General features: G+C 44.3%; 1 protein-coding gene across 5 annotated transcripts in view; it reads right to left on the bottom strand.

Annotated features, from left to right (window-relative positions):
- MED12L (mediator complex subunit 12L) overlaps window positions 1-17,517 on the bottom strand; it is a 777,103-nt gene that overhangs the window by 646,613 nt on the left and 112,973 nt on the right. For all 5 annotated transcript variants that reach the window (XR_012243786.1, XM_073625995.1, XM_073625994.1 and 2 more), the window contains exon 11: window positions 16,081-16,217. Coding sequence is in view for 4 of the 5 variants with exons in the window: in XM_073625995.1 (XP_073482096.1) it covers window positions 16,081-16,217 (137 nt within the window). In the remaining variant the exon portion in view is untranslated. The remainder of the gene's footprint in view (window positions 1-16,080; window positions 16,218-17,517) is intronic.

The following is a 17,517-nucleotide window of genomic DNA, read 5'->3' as shown; positions in this document are numbered from 1 at the left end:
ACCCGGATATCTCTCCTACCACTCTGGATAAGCGCAGGAGGATGAAGGAGGTTACCTCTGTTCTTCAAACGGCCAGTATTTGCTACCGATGGGGCTTCCCCTTCAAGCTGCAGGTGCCTCACAATGGCACAACTTACACTGTGACCACCCTAATAGAAGGAAAAGAATTACTGGTGAAGATGGGCCTCCTTGATGCGGCTTCCCTGCCCAGACTACCCTCCACTCCACGTCACTCAGCTATTTGGGCAACCCCTCCACCTAGAAGAGACCGCCGAGATCAACGCCGTGACTGACGACAAGACACACTTTTCTTTGGACTCCCTTTTTTTTTTTTTTTTTTTTTTTTACATTTTCCCCCCTACCCTTGTTTTTTTTTTCTTCTTTTACCTTTCTTCCTCCAGGATATCGAGAATTGAACATCTCCCAACATGCTGAAAGAAGATTGGACTCTCCCGGCTCATTACGGACTCCCGGTTGCGCCCGTATGATTGTCCCTACACTCTTTATTAATGAGAACTGGCTGGCTCCACGTCTGGTCAGTGATGTTGGAGCTGGTTGACTCCCCACAGGTAAATTCCTATGCAGAATTTATGTCTGTAAGGATGACACAAACGCTACCACTCAGAGTGTCGGACCTTTTGGTCCGAATGGACACTTTTTTTTGGGTCCATGGGATGTTTTTCCCCATGACCCCCCGGTGCTTTGTTTGGCCACTTTTTGGCCTAGTATTCAGGTTTCTAGTTTTTTTGTTTCTCTATGTTTATGATTTTATGCTTTTGCTTTTTTTTTGTGTTGTGCACACCAATTGGCAATATCTTAGTGATTTATGTGCTACTAACTCAGAGTATAGATGCGTGAGGTTCCACTGGACTGAGCGCCATAGCGATGTTATGCCTCTGGAAAAGCCAAGTTGCTGTTTGGCTGCTCCCTCTCGGCCTGGACCCCTTACTGATCCCAGCAAATTCATTATAAATTACCATGGGGATTAACATAATTTCCCATAATGTTAAAGGGTTTAATACCCCTCAAAAAAGAAGAAAAGCTTTCAAAACGTACAAATCTCTTGGAGCAGATGTGGTCTTCATCCAGGAGACGCATTTCTCCAGAGATAATCACCCATCATACTTTGACAAGTCTTTCAATCAAAGCTATTTCACTACCCATGGGTCCAGGTCTAGAGGGGCGGCCATTTTTATCAAAAACTCGGTGATGTTTCAGGCTCATAAAATTTATAAAGACCCCAACAGTCGTTTCGTGATAGTTCAGGGTACTATCCAAAACAAACTTCTAACTATGGCCTCAGTATATGCCCCGAACGCCTCACAGGCAACATTCTTTAAAGAATTTTTTCAAACCCTAGATAGGTTCCACTCCCCTCATATGTTAATTGGTGGGGACTTTAACTTAGTGGCCCACTCAGGACTTGATAGAAGCCGAACATGCCCCACATCTAAAGCTTTTCCCAAATCCCTACAACATTCCCTAAAATCCTCTCAACTCATTGATATTTGGAGAGCCCACAATGTCGGCTCTAGGGAATATACGTTCTATTCCCACCCCCATGACAGTTATTCACGCCTAGACTATATTTTTGGCACCCCCTCTTTAACAGTGAACTCTACTACAGCCAACATACATGTTTGCCCCTGGTCGGACCATCACCTTGTATCCACCCATATCTCATGTTTAGGCCTCCCACATGTAGCCAGGTCCTGGCGCCTTAATGAAGCATTACTCACGGATCCAGTGATAATGGCTCAGTTGGAGGGACATCTTAAAGAATACTTTAGGCTTAATAATGTAGAGAACATTTCTCCTATCTCCCTATGGGCAGCCCATAAGGCTGTGATGAGGGGCCATCTGATAGAGATTTCCACGACCCAAAAACGACAAAAACAACAGGACACCCACAAACTCACCCTAGAATTAGAACAATTATATCATAGACACACTCAAACCCCTACACAGGAGTTGCTCCTCCAGATCACCGAAAAACGCAGAGCCCTAGATGACATACTGTCGGGTCACATCGAGAAGTCTCTTAGATGGTCCAAAGCGCGCTTCCTCCTATATAGTAACTCGGCTTCCACGATGTTTGCACGAAAACTTAAACAGTCTACCCAACCGACCCATCTTTACAAATTAAAGGACAGCCACGGCAACCTCACCTCACATCCTAAACATGTACTGCAGATTTTCTCCACCTTCTATCAACAACTTTTTTCTGGCCCGGACCCTTCACACCCTCCCCCTATGCGGTCCTGGCTAGATACTCTCCCGCTTCCTCGTCTCTCGGAGGAGCAATTAGATACCCTTAATGCCCCCTGCTCATCCGAGGAAGTTGCCTCTATTATCTCCTCTCTTAAACCCTCCAAAGCCCCGGGCCCTGATGGCTTCTCCCCGGTTTACTATAAAAAATTCGCAGAATCCCTACTCCCCACACTTACTAATATGTATAATCAAATACTCAAAGGTCAAAGTTTCCCTACAGAAATGTTGCTTGCCAACATGTCCCTTATTCCCAAACCCGGCAAAGATCATACCCTCCCCCAAAATTTTCGCCCCATTTCGGTTATAAACAATGATCTTAAAATATTCGGCAGGATCCTAGCTGACAGACTGGCCAAAGTCATTACTTCCTTGATATCGCCCGATCAAACCGGATTCATCCCATCGAGGCAGATCACAGATAATATACGATTAGCCACTAATATCCTGCAGGATGCCCATATGAACTCAAACTCAGTACTGCTTTTGAGTTTAGATATAAACAAGGCATTTGATAGTGTCCTCTGGACATATCTAGATACGGTATTGGCCAAATTTGGTTTTAGTGGGGCATTTATACATGGCTTCAAAGCCCTTTACCATAACCCAAAAACCCGAATTAAGCTTCCAGGATGTTACTCAGATTATTTTTCTCTGGGATGCGGTACTAGACAGGGGTGTCCCTTATCTCCGCTTTTGTTTGCGCTGGCTATGGAGCCCCTGTCTAGATCCATTTCTAATGACCCAAACATTAAGGGCTACAGGAAGGGAGATCAGGAATTCAAACTTAGCCTTTACGCAGATGATGTATTGCTTTTCATCTCCGAACCCCTCCTCTCCCTCCCTAACCTCATGTCCTCCCTGGACTCTTTCTATAAATTATCGGGCCTGGGCATCAACCCCTCCAAGTGTTCGGCTCTACCAATTCACCTCCCGCAAAACCTATTGACCACCCTCACAGATAAATTTAAATTCTCATGGAACCATATCTCTCTACAATATCTTGGAGTTAAATTGGCCCCTTCCCTGAAACAACTATACTCATTGAACTACCCTCCAGCTTTTTCCAATGTTAAATACCTTTTAAATCAATGGTCCTCCTACCACATATCATTTCTAGGGAGAATTCAGGCAGTGAAAATGAACATTCTCCCCAAGCTCCTATTCCTCTTTAGATCCCTACCCCTATATGTCTCTCGATCAGTCCTTCAGAAGGTTCAATTGGACCTGCTCAGGTTTATTTGGCAAAATAAAAAGCCACGAATGGGACGTGCACTGGTGTATAGAGCCCAGAGAAGGGGAGGTTTGGGATGCCCGGATCTATGGAAATACTTCCTGGCATCTCGGCTAATCCAAATGGCGCAGTGGCATACCGTCCCCACCTCTGTGCCATGGCTACAATTCGAACGGATCTCGGTAACTCCATACTACCTCCCCGGTCTCCTCTGGTCCCGCTCGGTCTCCGCCAGAGACATCACCCCTCTGAATAATATTGTTGGTCAATCACTTTATCTATGGTCCCTTTATCGCAAAAAGTTCCAGCTGCATTCTGACGTCCCCCTCTTATCCTCTTTTCTGGGAGAACCCTCATTCCCCCCAGCTTTTTCCTCCAGTTTGCCATATCTTAAATGGATTGCACTAGGCTTGGTGAACCTCGAGTCTCTTCTGCAGAACGCCTCTTTTTGTTCCTACACTCACCTGCAACAGACCTATGGTATGGGCAGATCCGAGTTTCACCAATACTTGCAAATTCGACACTTCTACTCGACTTTTATGAAGGGAGGGGTGGAGTTGTCGAAAACCCCTTTTGAACATTTGTGTGGAGAAGAGGCGAGGGATAAGGGGACCATCTCTGTACTTTATCGTTACCTCAATGATTATAACTCCCCACAAAAATCCTTAGCGATGGTAGCATGGGAGGTGGAGACGGCCAAGGAGATCTCTGGCGGAGATTGGCAGGACATGATAGACAATATGCACAGGTGCACTCGTTCTGTGTCAATTAAGGAAACGGTACTTAAGCTTCACACTAGATGGTACTACACTCCGGATCGTCTTCACAGAATATATCCCCTGGTCTCTGGCACATGTTTTAGAGGGTGCCAGGACAGGGGTACGTTGCTGCATACGTTCTGGAGCTGTAAGGCCTTAGACACCGTTTGGCACAAGACTACATCCCTCATAAGGCTTCTCTCCGGATTGTCGCTTACATTGACTTGTCAAATGTGTCTGCTGTTTGCGGAGCTTCCAGGTGTTCCCCTCCCCCTACAAAAATTAATCCATACACTCTTCAGTGCGGTTCAATGGGCAATAGCATTGAACTGGAAGAGGCCCCAAGTATCCTGGTCACAGGTCATTTCTCGTATGGAGTCTATCAGATCCATGGAGAGAATACATCATACTCTCCTAGATTCCATGCCTATATTTGACCGAAAATGGAACATCTGGACAGCTCTGCTGCTTAGTGACAGATTGGAGGACCCCTCGGAACCCACAGCTGACCCCCCTTAATGCAAATATTAATCCTATTTGTTAACAAAACGAGAGGGGATATTCCAGGGCCCTCACAACTTATCTGACCATTACAATATTAGACATATTGTTTTGTATTCCCTGACTGTAAACTTAAGTTATTAGAAGTACACATTTATCACAACTATCTACTTTAAGTTTTCTCATTCTTTTTTTTTATTTGTTTGTCTTTTATTTCCTTTTTTATTTTTTATTACCTTTGTTTTTTGGGCTCATACTGTACGATTATGCGAACTATGGTTCGCACTGAGTGTGATATATCATTTCTTTGTAATGGGCTTTCTAGCCGTTGTAATTCATGTCACCACAGTGCCTGTATACCCAAATGTTATATTTTCCTACAATAAAAACGTTTGAAAACAAAAGAAAAAGGGTGTCATAGCCCAGCTTATCTCTGAAACCTCTCCTGTCTTTAGACCTAATAATGGTGTTGAAATCACCTCCAAAGAAAAGGCTTAATCTTTGCAAAGAGGCATTTCCTGTCCCACTTCGTCTGGGGACCATAGATGTTAATCAGGCGCAAGTCCTGCCCCTTCACAGAGACGTCTAAGACCATGCATCCCTCTATCTCTACCTCAATTACCCGCCGCCACGTTACCATACCAGAAAAAAGGACTGCAACTCCGCTGTAAGGCTCGGCCGCAAGAGACCAAAATGAGGGACCACGTCTCCACTCCTTCTTTGCCAGATGTATATCGGCCAGACTACTCAGATGGGTTTCTTGCAAAAACAAAATGTCAGCATCAAACTCGCTGAGCAAAAATAAGGCCATATGATGAGCACTTACTGATCTTAAGCTGGCAACAGTAATGGTTGCCACTTTTAACGTAGTGGGAACTGCCATTAGGGTAGTTGAGGCAGCCGTTTCTTAGCCTGACTACTCCCTCTTCCTGGAGAACCAGTGCGCTTCGTTGCACCCTGGCACTCATCATCCATAGAGGATGCAGAACTGAATGAGTCCCATTCATCATCATCATCAGACAGGACCTTAAACTTATTTTCTAAAGGCAAAAGTTTAGGATTTAAGGTAACTGAACCCCCTTTTTTCCTTCTTTTGCCCCTCCTCCTCCTATCCTCCAACCACTCCATATCATCCTTAGACAAACCAGACTCAACAGCCTCCCCACACCTATCCTCCCCTTCACCCCCCCCACTCCCCCTTCCCTTATCTACCACCAGGCCAGCCTCTCCACCATCCTCCCCACTCCTCTGCACCCCATGATCCTCAATAGAAACCCTGCAGCGTCGGGGGAGGGGGGTTGGCACCACACCTGACGCACCTGCCTCAGCACCTCTTGCTGCCTCTGCAATTTTAGAAGACACAGACACAGAAGGATTGGACACATTTTTGGCAACTGATACCTTACCTACAGAAGACACAGGCACACTTTAAAGGCACAGACTGGGGAGACACAGACACATTAGGTATTGGCACAGACTGGGGCATCACAGACTGGGGAGACACAGACACATTAGGTATTGGCACAGACTGGGGCACCACAGATTGGGGAGACACATTAGGTATTGGCACAGACTCAGATGGACTCACAGGCACCCCAGCTGCTGAGCTCTGAGCATCCTCCATGTCCATGCGGAAGAACTCTCTCATGAGCTCAGGATTGTTGTGCATTGCCTCAGGACAATGATGTCCCACCGCATTGCACAGATTGCACCTGATGATATTACAATCCTTCGCCAAATGTCCTATACCCTGACGCAGAGAGCACTTCATCACTGGACAGGAGGATGCAAGATGCCCTTTATCACCACACTTATTGCAGAGCTTTGGCTGGCCTGGATAGAAGATGGTCAGCCTGTCCCTCCCCAGGAAAGCTGAGGATGGCAGATGCTGGACGACATTGTCAACAACCTTTAATTTTAGCTGCACAGACCATCCCCCCGTCCATATTCCCCGATCGTCCACAATCTTTTTTAGGGGGCTCAGGACGTCTCCATACCTCCTCAACCATACAGATAAATCCCCTTGTGGTATGGACTCATTGCGGACCAAAATTGTGACCATTTTAATAAGGGGCTGGCGTGATACAAGATTTGGGATGAGCCCTTTCCAGTCCGGCAGGCCCCGACACACGTGCTCATACTTCTCCCAAAATATGTCCAAAGACTCCGGACGGATAAAGGACAAATCATATTCATAGGAACCTGCCGGACTGATCAGGGCGAAGATATCTGTGGGTGTAAACCCCATCTGTAGAATCTTATCCACCACTGCCCTCCTATGTGGGGGGATTCCACCGCCTTCCCATTTTAACTGCACAATATTCCTCCTTTTAAACATGGAGAAAGATAAAACATTTTCATGCTCCTTCCCTGCTTGCTGCCCCTTCCCAGATCCTGTAGCAGCAACACCAGCATAAGTTTTTCTTACACCAGCAGCATTTGCAGTCTTGTCCTTAGACACAATCAAACCTGCTGACAGAGAGTCTGAATCAGCTGGGATAGCAGTCTTCTGATTAGCAGAGGCAGGACCCTCCCCCTCCCCCTCCTCTGAACACACAGTTTCTTTCCTGGGATCAATCACAGTCATGGCTGCTGCAGACTCCTGGAAAGTTGTAGCACTACTGCACCCAGCATCTCCTCCACCATTCACAGGAACAGCCGCTGTGCCTGGTCCAGGCAAAGTCTCTGTATTGTCCATGGACCTCTCTGCAGACTGAAGTTGACAGTTATTAGCAGATGTTATTGCATGCTGTATATTGTCTATGGGTCTGGGCTGACTGCCTGCAGCACTACAACCCTCAGCAAGCACATTGTCATTAAAGTTCACACCATCATCCTGCACACACTCTGTACCTGCACCTTGTCTCTCCACAGGTCTTTCTTCCACAGGGCTCGGAATGGCGTCCATCTTTTCCTCACCATCCTGGGAAGCCACACCTGGAGTGGATTCAAGTTTATTGATGAAATCCAGCATGCCAGAACCTTCAACCTCCTGCTCAGATGTTCCACATTGCTGGGGAGTGAAGGGGACAGAGGCCTCCACCATTGAGGGCTCAGCACATGTCTGAGGTGTTGAAGAGCTGGGCTCATCCTCCGGGCCCACTTTCTCACTCTCTGCTGTCTGTACCTGCATCTCCTCACTGGTCTCCTCACCCTCCATGCACTAAGCGGCTCCTCTTCTCATTTGGCTGAATCTTTCTTCATTCTTATATTTTTCTTTAAATGCTCCACTATTCTCCTTCAGAGAACTCACCAGTTCTTTCTGCTTCTGCAGAGCTTGTTCCAGGTCTTTCAGCTCAGGCCTCAGAGTCGGTCTTTTCTTGCTGAACACTTTGGCACAAATCTGCTTTTTCTTTTTAAATTCATTTTTCAAAGCTACCAACTTCTCTTCTTCCTTCTCAATCCGCTTCAGCGTTTCAATAACCCTCCGTCTAAAGGCAGACAGGGACTCATCTTTCCTTGGGCCAGGCCCAGTGTCGTCCACAGGCTGAGGCCTATCCAGGGGGCCTCCACCAGGGTCCTCCCCAGGATCCTGCATCACTCCTGGGGCTGAGGAGCAACTCTAGTCCCTGGTCTCTGGAAGCACAGGAGCAAAGGAACTAGCAACCTCACACCTCGCTGTCAAGGAGCGGAATCATGAGAATTATGAGGGGTTCCCACCATCCCTGTGCTGAGTTCCCGGGTCTGTACACCTGCTGTACCCATTATGAGGGGTTTCCACCATCCCTGTGCTGAGTTCCCCGGTCTGTACACCCGCTGTGTCCATTATGAGGGGTTCCCACCATCCCTGTGCTGAGTTCCCGGGTCTGAGTGTACACCCGCTGTGCCCAATATGAGGGGTTCCCACCATCCCTATGCTGAGTTCCCAGATCTGTACACCCACTGTGCCCATTATGAGGGGTTCCCACCATCCCTGTGCTGAGTTCCCAGGTCTATACACCCACTGTGCCCATTAGGAGGGGTTCCCACCATCTCTGTGCTGAGTTCCTGGGTCTCTACACCCGCTGTGTCCATTATAAGGGGTTCCCACCATCCCTGTGCTGAGTTCCCGGGTCTGAGTGTACACCCACTGTGCCCGTTATGAGGGGTTCCCACCATCCCTGTGCTGAGTTCCCAGGTCTATACACCCACTGTGCCCATTATGAGGGGTTCCCACCATCCCTGTGCTGTGCTGACTTCCTGGGTTTTTAACTTTTAGGTTTGCTAACTTTTCGTAACAATTCATAATGTTCGTTATGATGAATTTATCATTATGAGGGGCTCCCACCATCCCTGTGCTGTGCTGACTTCCTGGGGTTTTTAACTTCATCATAACGGATAATCGTAATTAACGAACATTCTTATTTTGTCCGATTCTGTTGTAACGGAATTTGGATCTGAAGTTTGTAAACGAAATTTCGTATTTCGTACAAAACTTGTATGCATAAAAATTTGTATTTCGGATCCTCACGAATGTACGAATTTCCGATTCGTACAAAACTAATCGCACATGTCTGATAGCAACTCATGTATCATAAAGTGCTAGAGTATGTATGACCAATTAGAATGGCAATTCATGTATTACAAAGTGCTGAAAAGTGTCCAATTAAATTATAGTCCATATACAGTATATCCATGTGCTTCAAAGAAGAAAAAGTGCTCTGTGCATTAAACATTCATTGCTTCATGTGCAATCCACCACTCCGTGCACCCCTTCTTTGCCTTCTCACTAACCAGGCCTTTTATGTGTACAAGCCACCTCCACTCTCCACTGATTCTGACCTTAAAGAATAGCTGTTCCTCTTATTGTATCAGTTATGCATGTATGTTAGAGGATATAAATCAGGCAATACCCCATAGCGTAACTCCATTTATTTAATATTTAAAAGTATATATTCCAGCACTCGGTAACCATCTGTGTTCCACAGACTGGAATTGTGTAGATGGAACTGATGCCAGCAAATATTTTGCCTCCTCACCATCTGTTTTAACCCTGAAAAACCAACACCACAACGGTGTGACTTGCACATGGTTGCGGCGCAGTCCGATTCCCTTGGCTGAATGTGACAGGGCATACAGTTTGTCGCAGCATGTATGCAACCTTCTCTGGTTGCTTTGATCGGGGGGGGGGGTTGGGGGGGTAGTGGTAAAATTGTGTCTCAATCTCTATTTTAAATTTTAAAGCACCCCCTATCCCCTTTTGCAAGTGTGATCAAGCCCTTAATAAACTCCAAAGAAACAAATGTCACACTAAGTACGATAATCCTGTTTTCTTTCTCATTCATGGCCAATTCTGACACTTCTTACAAAAATCAAAAATTTTGCTAGAAAACTACTTAGAACCCCCAAACATTATATATATATATATATATATATATATATATATATATATATATATATATATATATATATATATTTTTTTTTTTTTTTTTTTTAAGCAGAGACCATAGAAAATAAAATGGTGGGTGTTGCAATTTTTTATGTCACAAGGTATTTGCGCAGCGGTTCTCAAACTTTTTTTTTTTTTAAATATCATTTAATGAATTTCAGAGCGCACAAACACAATATAATAACCATTTTTTTTGTAAAATATAAAAGATGTTACGCTGAGCTTATAGATACTATAGATGTCATGCTTTAAGATTGCACATGCCCATGGAATGGCGACATACTACAGTACATTAAATTATCCATAAGCGATGCTTTAAAAGCTTTTACAAGTTACCAATTTAGATTTACACAGGAGGTTTGGTTCTATAAATACTTCTGCGTTTGTTGTCACAAGCGGCTCTTCCGGTGGGCGGCTTACATTCAGTGTGGCCAGGCTACAGATATGCTCTTTGATTTTAGATTTTGCATTTGGCTTTTTAATCGTAATAAGCCCATTGATACTGCACATAGCTGGCATGAAGTGCAACACCCTTCCTTTGGGATTTTTATGAACTCTGTATAAACATTTTATGAACTACCTATGGTACACAAGTGTATCTTCACATTTATGTGGATGGTGCATTAGTATTTGTTTCCAATATTATTACATTTGTTAAGATTATCTGGCATTACTTAGTTAAATGTTATATACCATTTGATTTTACCTACAAGGGTTTGCATGATCTTTCCTTGCACATCTCGAAAAACTGTACAAAAAACGTAAACTATCACGTAACCGTGATAAAACAGAGTTAAACCTGAGCAACACAGACTATATGCTGACAGGGGGTGTCTTGGGGGGGGATCAGGAAGGATTTTTTTTCCCCTGCTGGAGCAAATTGGATCATGCTTTGTTGGGTTTTTTTTGTATTCCTCTGGATTAACTGTAGGTAGAGGATTGTGTATATAGGATTGTATAATTTTTTGTTTCCCTTTTGTTGGTTGAACTAGATGGACTTTTTTTTCACCCAGAGTAACTATGTAACACCACCTTATGCTTGTGTAGGGCCAAGTAATGTTGTTTACCAGATACGACTGTCTCTCCTACATGTAAAAATCTGCTTTTTTTTTTTTTTTGCTAGAAAACTACTTAGAACCTCCAAATATCATATTTTTTTAAACCGAGGCCCTACAGAATAAAATGGTGGGTGTTGTATATTTCTGTGTCACACAATATTTGCGCAGTAGGTTTTTCAAATGCAAATTTTTGGGAAAGAGTACACTTTAATGAATTTAAATGCACAAAAACACAATATAATACCCAATTGTTTTGTAAAATATAAAAGATGATGATACCCTGAGTAAATAGATAGCCAACATGTCACGCTTTTAAATTGTGTACGTCTATGGAACAGCGCCAAACTATGGTACCTAGAAATCTCCATAGGCGATGCTTTAAAAACCATTACAGGTTACCAGTTTAGAGTTACACAGGAGGTCTGGCACTAGAATTATTGCTCTCTCTGACATTCGCAGCTATACCTCACACGTATGGTGCAATCACCATTTAGACGTGCGGGACCTAGACGTGCATTTCCATTTGCATGTGCGCACTTGGGGAAGGGGGGCGCTTTTCATTTTTTTATTTTTTTACATTGTACCTTAAATTTTTTTGATCAACTTTATTGCGTTCACAATGGATGAACAAAATCCCTTGTGATAGCATGGGTCTTGACAGGTCCTTTTTTTTGGAGAGAGCCGGGGTCTAAAATACCTCCCCGCTGGCCTCCAAAGCATCTGATCAAACCAAGGTTGGTTTGATCAGATGCCTTTACAAGTCGGTAACGGCTTGTTTACATGAGACCAAACCTGGAAGTGACGAAATACTAAATCGCTTCTATTTTCTAACATAGCACAGTAGGAAGAATAACATCAGTTACCCTCACTGGGTCCCAGGAAGCAGACGTCACCAATCGCATCCTTACAAGGCTCCACGATCAGATGGGAGAGCCCACTAAAGGCAGCGGAAGTGACAGCAGGGTGGTGGAACCCCTTCTCAATCGCCACTTGGATCACTTTTGTCGTGTTTGGAGCCACACCAGAATCATGGTTGCATCCTCAACCATGATCCTGGTATAATCACTTAAACCTCAGGCAGTTTGTAAATGTTCTAAGTGGTTAAGCTCTTTAAATCCAAAAGAATGGCCGTTTTGGTTTTGTAACAAAGAAAGGTTGCAGTAAAACCCTGGAACCTTTCTGTTCTTGAAACAATGACAACAAATATTTGGCTCAAAAGACCTGCTAAAATAGGTCTCCTGGCCTATGAGCACAGACAAATGGACAACATAAAGCAGGGCAGAGGCAGAAAATGGAACTCTAGTTTGAAGCCCCTGGACACCACATCATTTATCCAGGCATTCAAGATGTTTTTGGATCAGATATTCACAAAGGCCAACAAACGTCCCTCCACTTTGGAAAGCGGGGGCGTCCCTTTATGATGATACAGGTAAAGGGGGTTGGAGGATCAACATTTCCCAGTAAACTGGGCCCCTGGTTTGGGTCTGGCTTTGGAGTATGAAGCCTTGGAGGAACTCTTCTTGGCTTCAGAGACTGGAGGAACCTTCCCAGTTTGAGGCCTAGGCATCTCCTGCTGGGCCAAATAAGTCTTTTACCAGCAGTAACATCTTTAATATAGTTGTCTTAAAAGAGCCCTTCACCATCATAAGGAAAGCACACCAAAATCTTTTTTCTTTGCTGTTCCACAGATCATAATTGCAGCCAAAGATTTATGTGCATATTTACAGACAGAAGACTTGTTCAGGAAATAGGATTTTTTTTGTAATGGAGTATAGCTGTAGAGAGCTCCTCCCAGGATAAAGTAAAGAAGGGGGCCACACTTGATAGTGTGGACTCACAAAAATGACAATGTTCCAGACTGTCATGTTTGAGGCAGGAAACTGCAGGCTGCCCCAGAGCAGTTAGTGGATTGTGAGTTGGAGTGACCTTGCTCTTGGAGTCCGATATGTTGCACTGCTAGGACTGAGGTAACTTAATTTAGGGTACCAAGAAAAAAACCTTGGCTACTCACAAACGAACTGCTGAAAGCAAGAGAGGTTAAATGGGCGAAGGTGACTGTGTCACTATGGGCAGCAGCAATGATTGACCAAGGAGAAAAAAAAAACAAAACACGTCCCTTGCATACGGGTGCATAGGCAGGGAAAAACTACCTCATGCTGAAAAAAGTGAAAACAGTGTGCAGTGCATGCGCGTGCATCACTGCAGTTAGTGACACAGCACTTATTTCCCCTGTGTGTTAACCCTTTCCATGGAAGCTAAAAGAACTAGGGGTATTGATAGTGCTTTAGAGTGCCAGTAAGTAATGCAGTAGTTTCCAGTGTTCAGATAGATGATAAAGGATTCCTCAGAGACTTACCACTGTCTTGGACCTGGACAATGCTTTGGGGCTAATTAACACAATACACAAGAGTCTGCAATTCACCACAAGCAAAATTTACTGCGCAAGGGTCACATTGCCGGTTAACTTTGCCTATCTGTGGGCATACTCACAAAGTGAGCCTTCAGAGATTGGGTTGCACCAGACACTGTGCCATGGAACTGGAAAGTTCCATGGCAAACTCTGCAGCTAACAAATGGAGCCACACACACTTTTATTTTTTTATCCAATTAATGTATGATTTGATCAAAACAATCAAATATGCAAATAATTCAATAGGCATTACTTCCCTTCTAACGGATTTAGACTCCATTTCGCTCAAATTGATTTGATCGGACAAAACAATTATTATTGATCGTTTTGCACCAAATCATCAGCATTGAGATACTTTGTTCATGATGATGATCTTATTAGAATTGTAAGTTATACTTGTATCTTAACCATTGATCGAAATCCACTTTTCCATATGTGGCATGCTGATCCAAAGGGTTGTCAATGAGTTGAACGAGTTGTTGATTATTTCTATTAGAAGAGATTGATCATGTATCAAAATGCGTAAGGACACCATAACGCAGTATACATGGATCTGGAAAGCACCACAAGCAGAGCCCAATGTCCAAAGGTCTCATTCAGAGCACTGGCTCCAAAGCTATTACTGAGAAAATACCAACTTGGATAGGTGCATAAAGAGCCAAGACTCTGATGGCACGTACACACGGTCAGACTTTTCAGCTACAAAAGTCCGACAGCCCGTCCGACAGACTTTCGACAGACTTTTGGCGGACTTTCAACTGACTTTCCAACGACCGGACTTGCCTACACACGATCACACCAAAGTCCGACGGATTCGTACGTGATGACATACACCGGACTAAAATAAGGAAGTTGATAGCCAGTAGCCAATAGCTGCCCTAGCGTCGGTTTTTGTCCGTCGGACTAGCATACAGAGGAGCGAATTTCTGGGTCTGGCGGAGTTACGACGTAAAGATTTGAAGCATGTTCCAAATCTAAAGTCCGTCAGATTTGCGACTGGAAAAGTCCGCTGAAGGTCCGGTAAAGCCCACACACGATCGATCGGATTATTCGCCGGATTTGGTCCATCGGCGTCCGTCAGACAAGTCCGGTCGAAAAGTCCGACCGTGTGTACGCGGCATAAGATCTTAAAAAAAAAAAAAAAGAGTAATAAAAATGGTTAAACTCCTCAGTGGTCAAAGATGAGCTCACAAAGGGTGGGTTATTTGTAATGCTTCACAATGCAGAAAGGAGCCCGCATACTAGAGGTGATTAGCTATACCAGTCAAGTGAATTTTTATATATGACGCACCAGAAATTATATTGCTACTCTAGGCGGACTCCTCGTTTTGCACCACAAGCTTCAGATCTGTTCACCCCTCAACCCTTCTTGCTTTTCACCCTCCCCCTCCCTGTTTTTCTTTTTTCTTCTGGATAATATGGAAGGCATTTTAGAATAACAGGAATAGAAGAGACTAAAAAGATACCTTGGCTGTGATATATTGTGACCTCACGAGAAGTTACCAGCAGGCCTCTACAAATAGAACAGACTTGCCTAGCCTCCTTCCAGTGGAAAATTTGGTGTGGATGGTGGCCCCCAAAACCATGACCCCAGTCTGGGATTACCCTCCTATTTTAGATTGAGTTTCACAGAACCTGAGGAAGTAGGGGTGGGAACCCATTAAACACGTCATAATTATTGCATTGTGTACCCTGAGTGGACCCTAATATCCATCTTGGAGACTTGCTGTTGAATGGAGGGGAATACATAGCAAATTACTTTGGAACACATGAAAATAAGTTTTATGTGTTCACATTATGTAATATACCTGTAAAACATATGGTACTAAATTCAAATTACACTTGTTTTAACTTTTTTTTAATAAAAGTTGAGTTTTAACAGTAGAGCATATTTTGGTACCATTAAAGTCACAAAACTAGAAGAAACAGTGTTTGTATCTATGAATGATAGTATATAAACTATTCAGAGAAAAGGGCCTAGAGATGAAAGTACAACAATAAACTGGGAGCATTGGTATGTAACTACAAATATTAATCACTTAAGCCTAGTAAACGAGGGCCGAATGTCAGACGGCATCGGCCCGTTCAATATTACCAACCAGCCTGGATTGTTCTGGCGGGGGGGGTGTCCCCCTCAGAACACAATAGAACAGCAGGGAAGATCACTGTACTAATATTGGATGGTAAAGCCTGGCACACACCACTAGTTGAATGAAACAAAAACTGGCAGCTCTGGTCAGAGCCGCTATACTAAGGATCCGACGATCTCCCCTCGCTGAGCCATTGTGCTCTGGCAGGGGGACAAAAAACTACTAGTGTGTACTAGGCTTCACTCCCAACAAACACTTCACCTAGTACCACAGTTTTATTTTATGCAGAGTTTTTATTTAGTCGTTGGAGACACATACTAGTCCACCTCAAAAGGAAGAGAACAATACAATTTCATTCATTTTATACATCCTAATAACAGATTATAAATTTACCTCCTGGCTGTCCTTATTTTGGTTTGTGCAAAATATCTTATGATACAAGGTTTCCAAAGAGTTGCTAGAATCCAGTCTGTCAAAGCAATGCCGATCCAAAACTTCTAATGTGTGCAAAACTCTGCTAATAGTGACACCTATAATCAAAACATAGAGAACACCTGTCATGAGGAAAACTGAAATATTAATTCCATCTCATGTAAAGATTTCAAAACTAAGTTTGTGCTGCATTTGGTACAAGGAGTGAAGCAGTATAAGGCCGAGTTCACACTGTTTGTGGAGCAGCTTGCAGCAGGGGTCTGGTGCATCCCTGTTCTCCATTTAAGGGGCGAATCAGGTCCGAATTTTTTGCCTGAATTCAAACCTGAAACATTATTGAGAGCCAGTCACACTATCCTGTCATGTGAATTGGATGCGGGGAAATCCACATTCAATTCACATAAGTGTGAACCCAGCCTAGGTCAGATGGAATGCTTACCGCAGATGAAATATTGCTTAACGAGCCTGTGATAAGAAAGCCATATTTGAAGAGAATATCCACTAGACCTCCAGAAGATTTACCCCCCTTCATGACCAGGCCATTTTTTGCGATACGGCACTGCAGTACTTTAATTGACAATTGCATGGTCATGCAATGCTGTACCCAAATTAAATATACTGTATTTATCGGCGTATAACACGCACTTTTTTCCCTTTAAAATGAGGGGAAAAACGCGGGTGCGTGTTATACGCCGATCCCTCGTTGATTGTGAGCGGGCTATGTATGTATATGGGAGGCGCTCGGCTCTGCTCACAGGCACGCCCAGTTACGCCATTGGACCTGTGTTATGTCAATCATAGGGCGGGACTGGGCGGGACTACGAGAGGAGCCGAGAAGAGCCAAGGACCAGCTCGGTGTATCTTGGCGGCGCCATTTTCCAACTGCAGTGACACTGACAAGTCACTGCAGTTTAACTGCAGCCTGGGCAAGGCTGCAAATGTCACTGACAAGGCTTGCAGATGAACACTGAGAAGGATGGAAATGTCACTGACAAGGCTTGCAGATGGACACTGACAAGGCTGCAAATGTCACTGACAAGGCTTGCAGATGGACACTGATAAGGCTGCAAGGCTGCAGATGGACACTGATAAGGCTGCAAATGACACTGGCAAGGCTGCAAATGACACTGGCAAGGCTGCAAATGACACTGGCAAGGCTGCAAATGACACTGGCAAGGCTGCAAAGGCTGCAAATGACACTGGACAAGCATGCAGATGGACACTGATAAGGCTGCAAGGCTGCAGATGGACACTGATAAGGCTGCAAATGACACTGGCAAGGCTGCAAATGACACTGGCAAGGCTGCAAAGGACACTGGACAAGCATGCAGATGGACACTGATAAGGCTGCAAGGCTGCAGATGGACACTGATAAGGCTGCAAATGACACTGGCAAGG

Source organism: Aquarana catesbeiana, linkage group LG04, assembly GCF_042186555.1.
Source record: "Aquarana catesbeiana isolate 2022-GZ linkage group LG04, ASM4218655v1, whole genome shotgun sequence".
NCBI lineage: Eukaryota > Metazoa > Chordata > Amphibia > Anura > Ranidae > Aquarana > Aquarana catesbeiana.
Note: the sequence above shows the minus strand (reverse complement) of the source record. Positions and strands in the feature narration are given on the sequence as shown.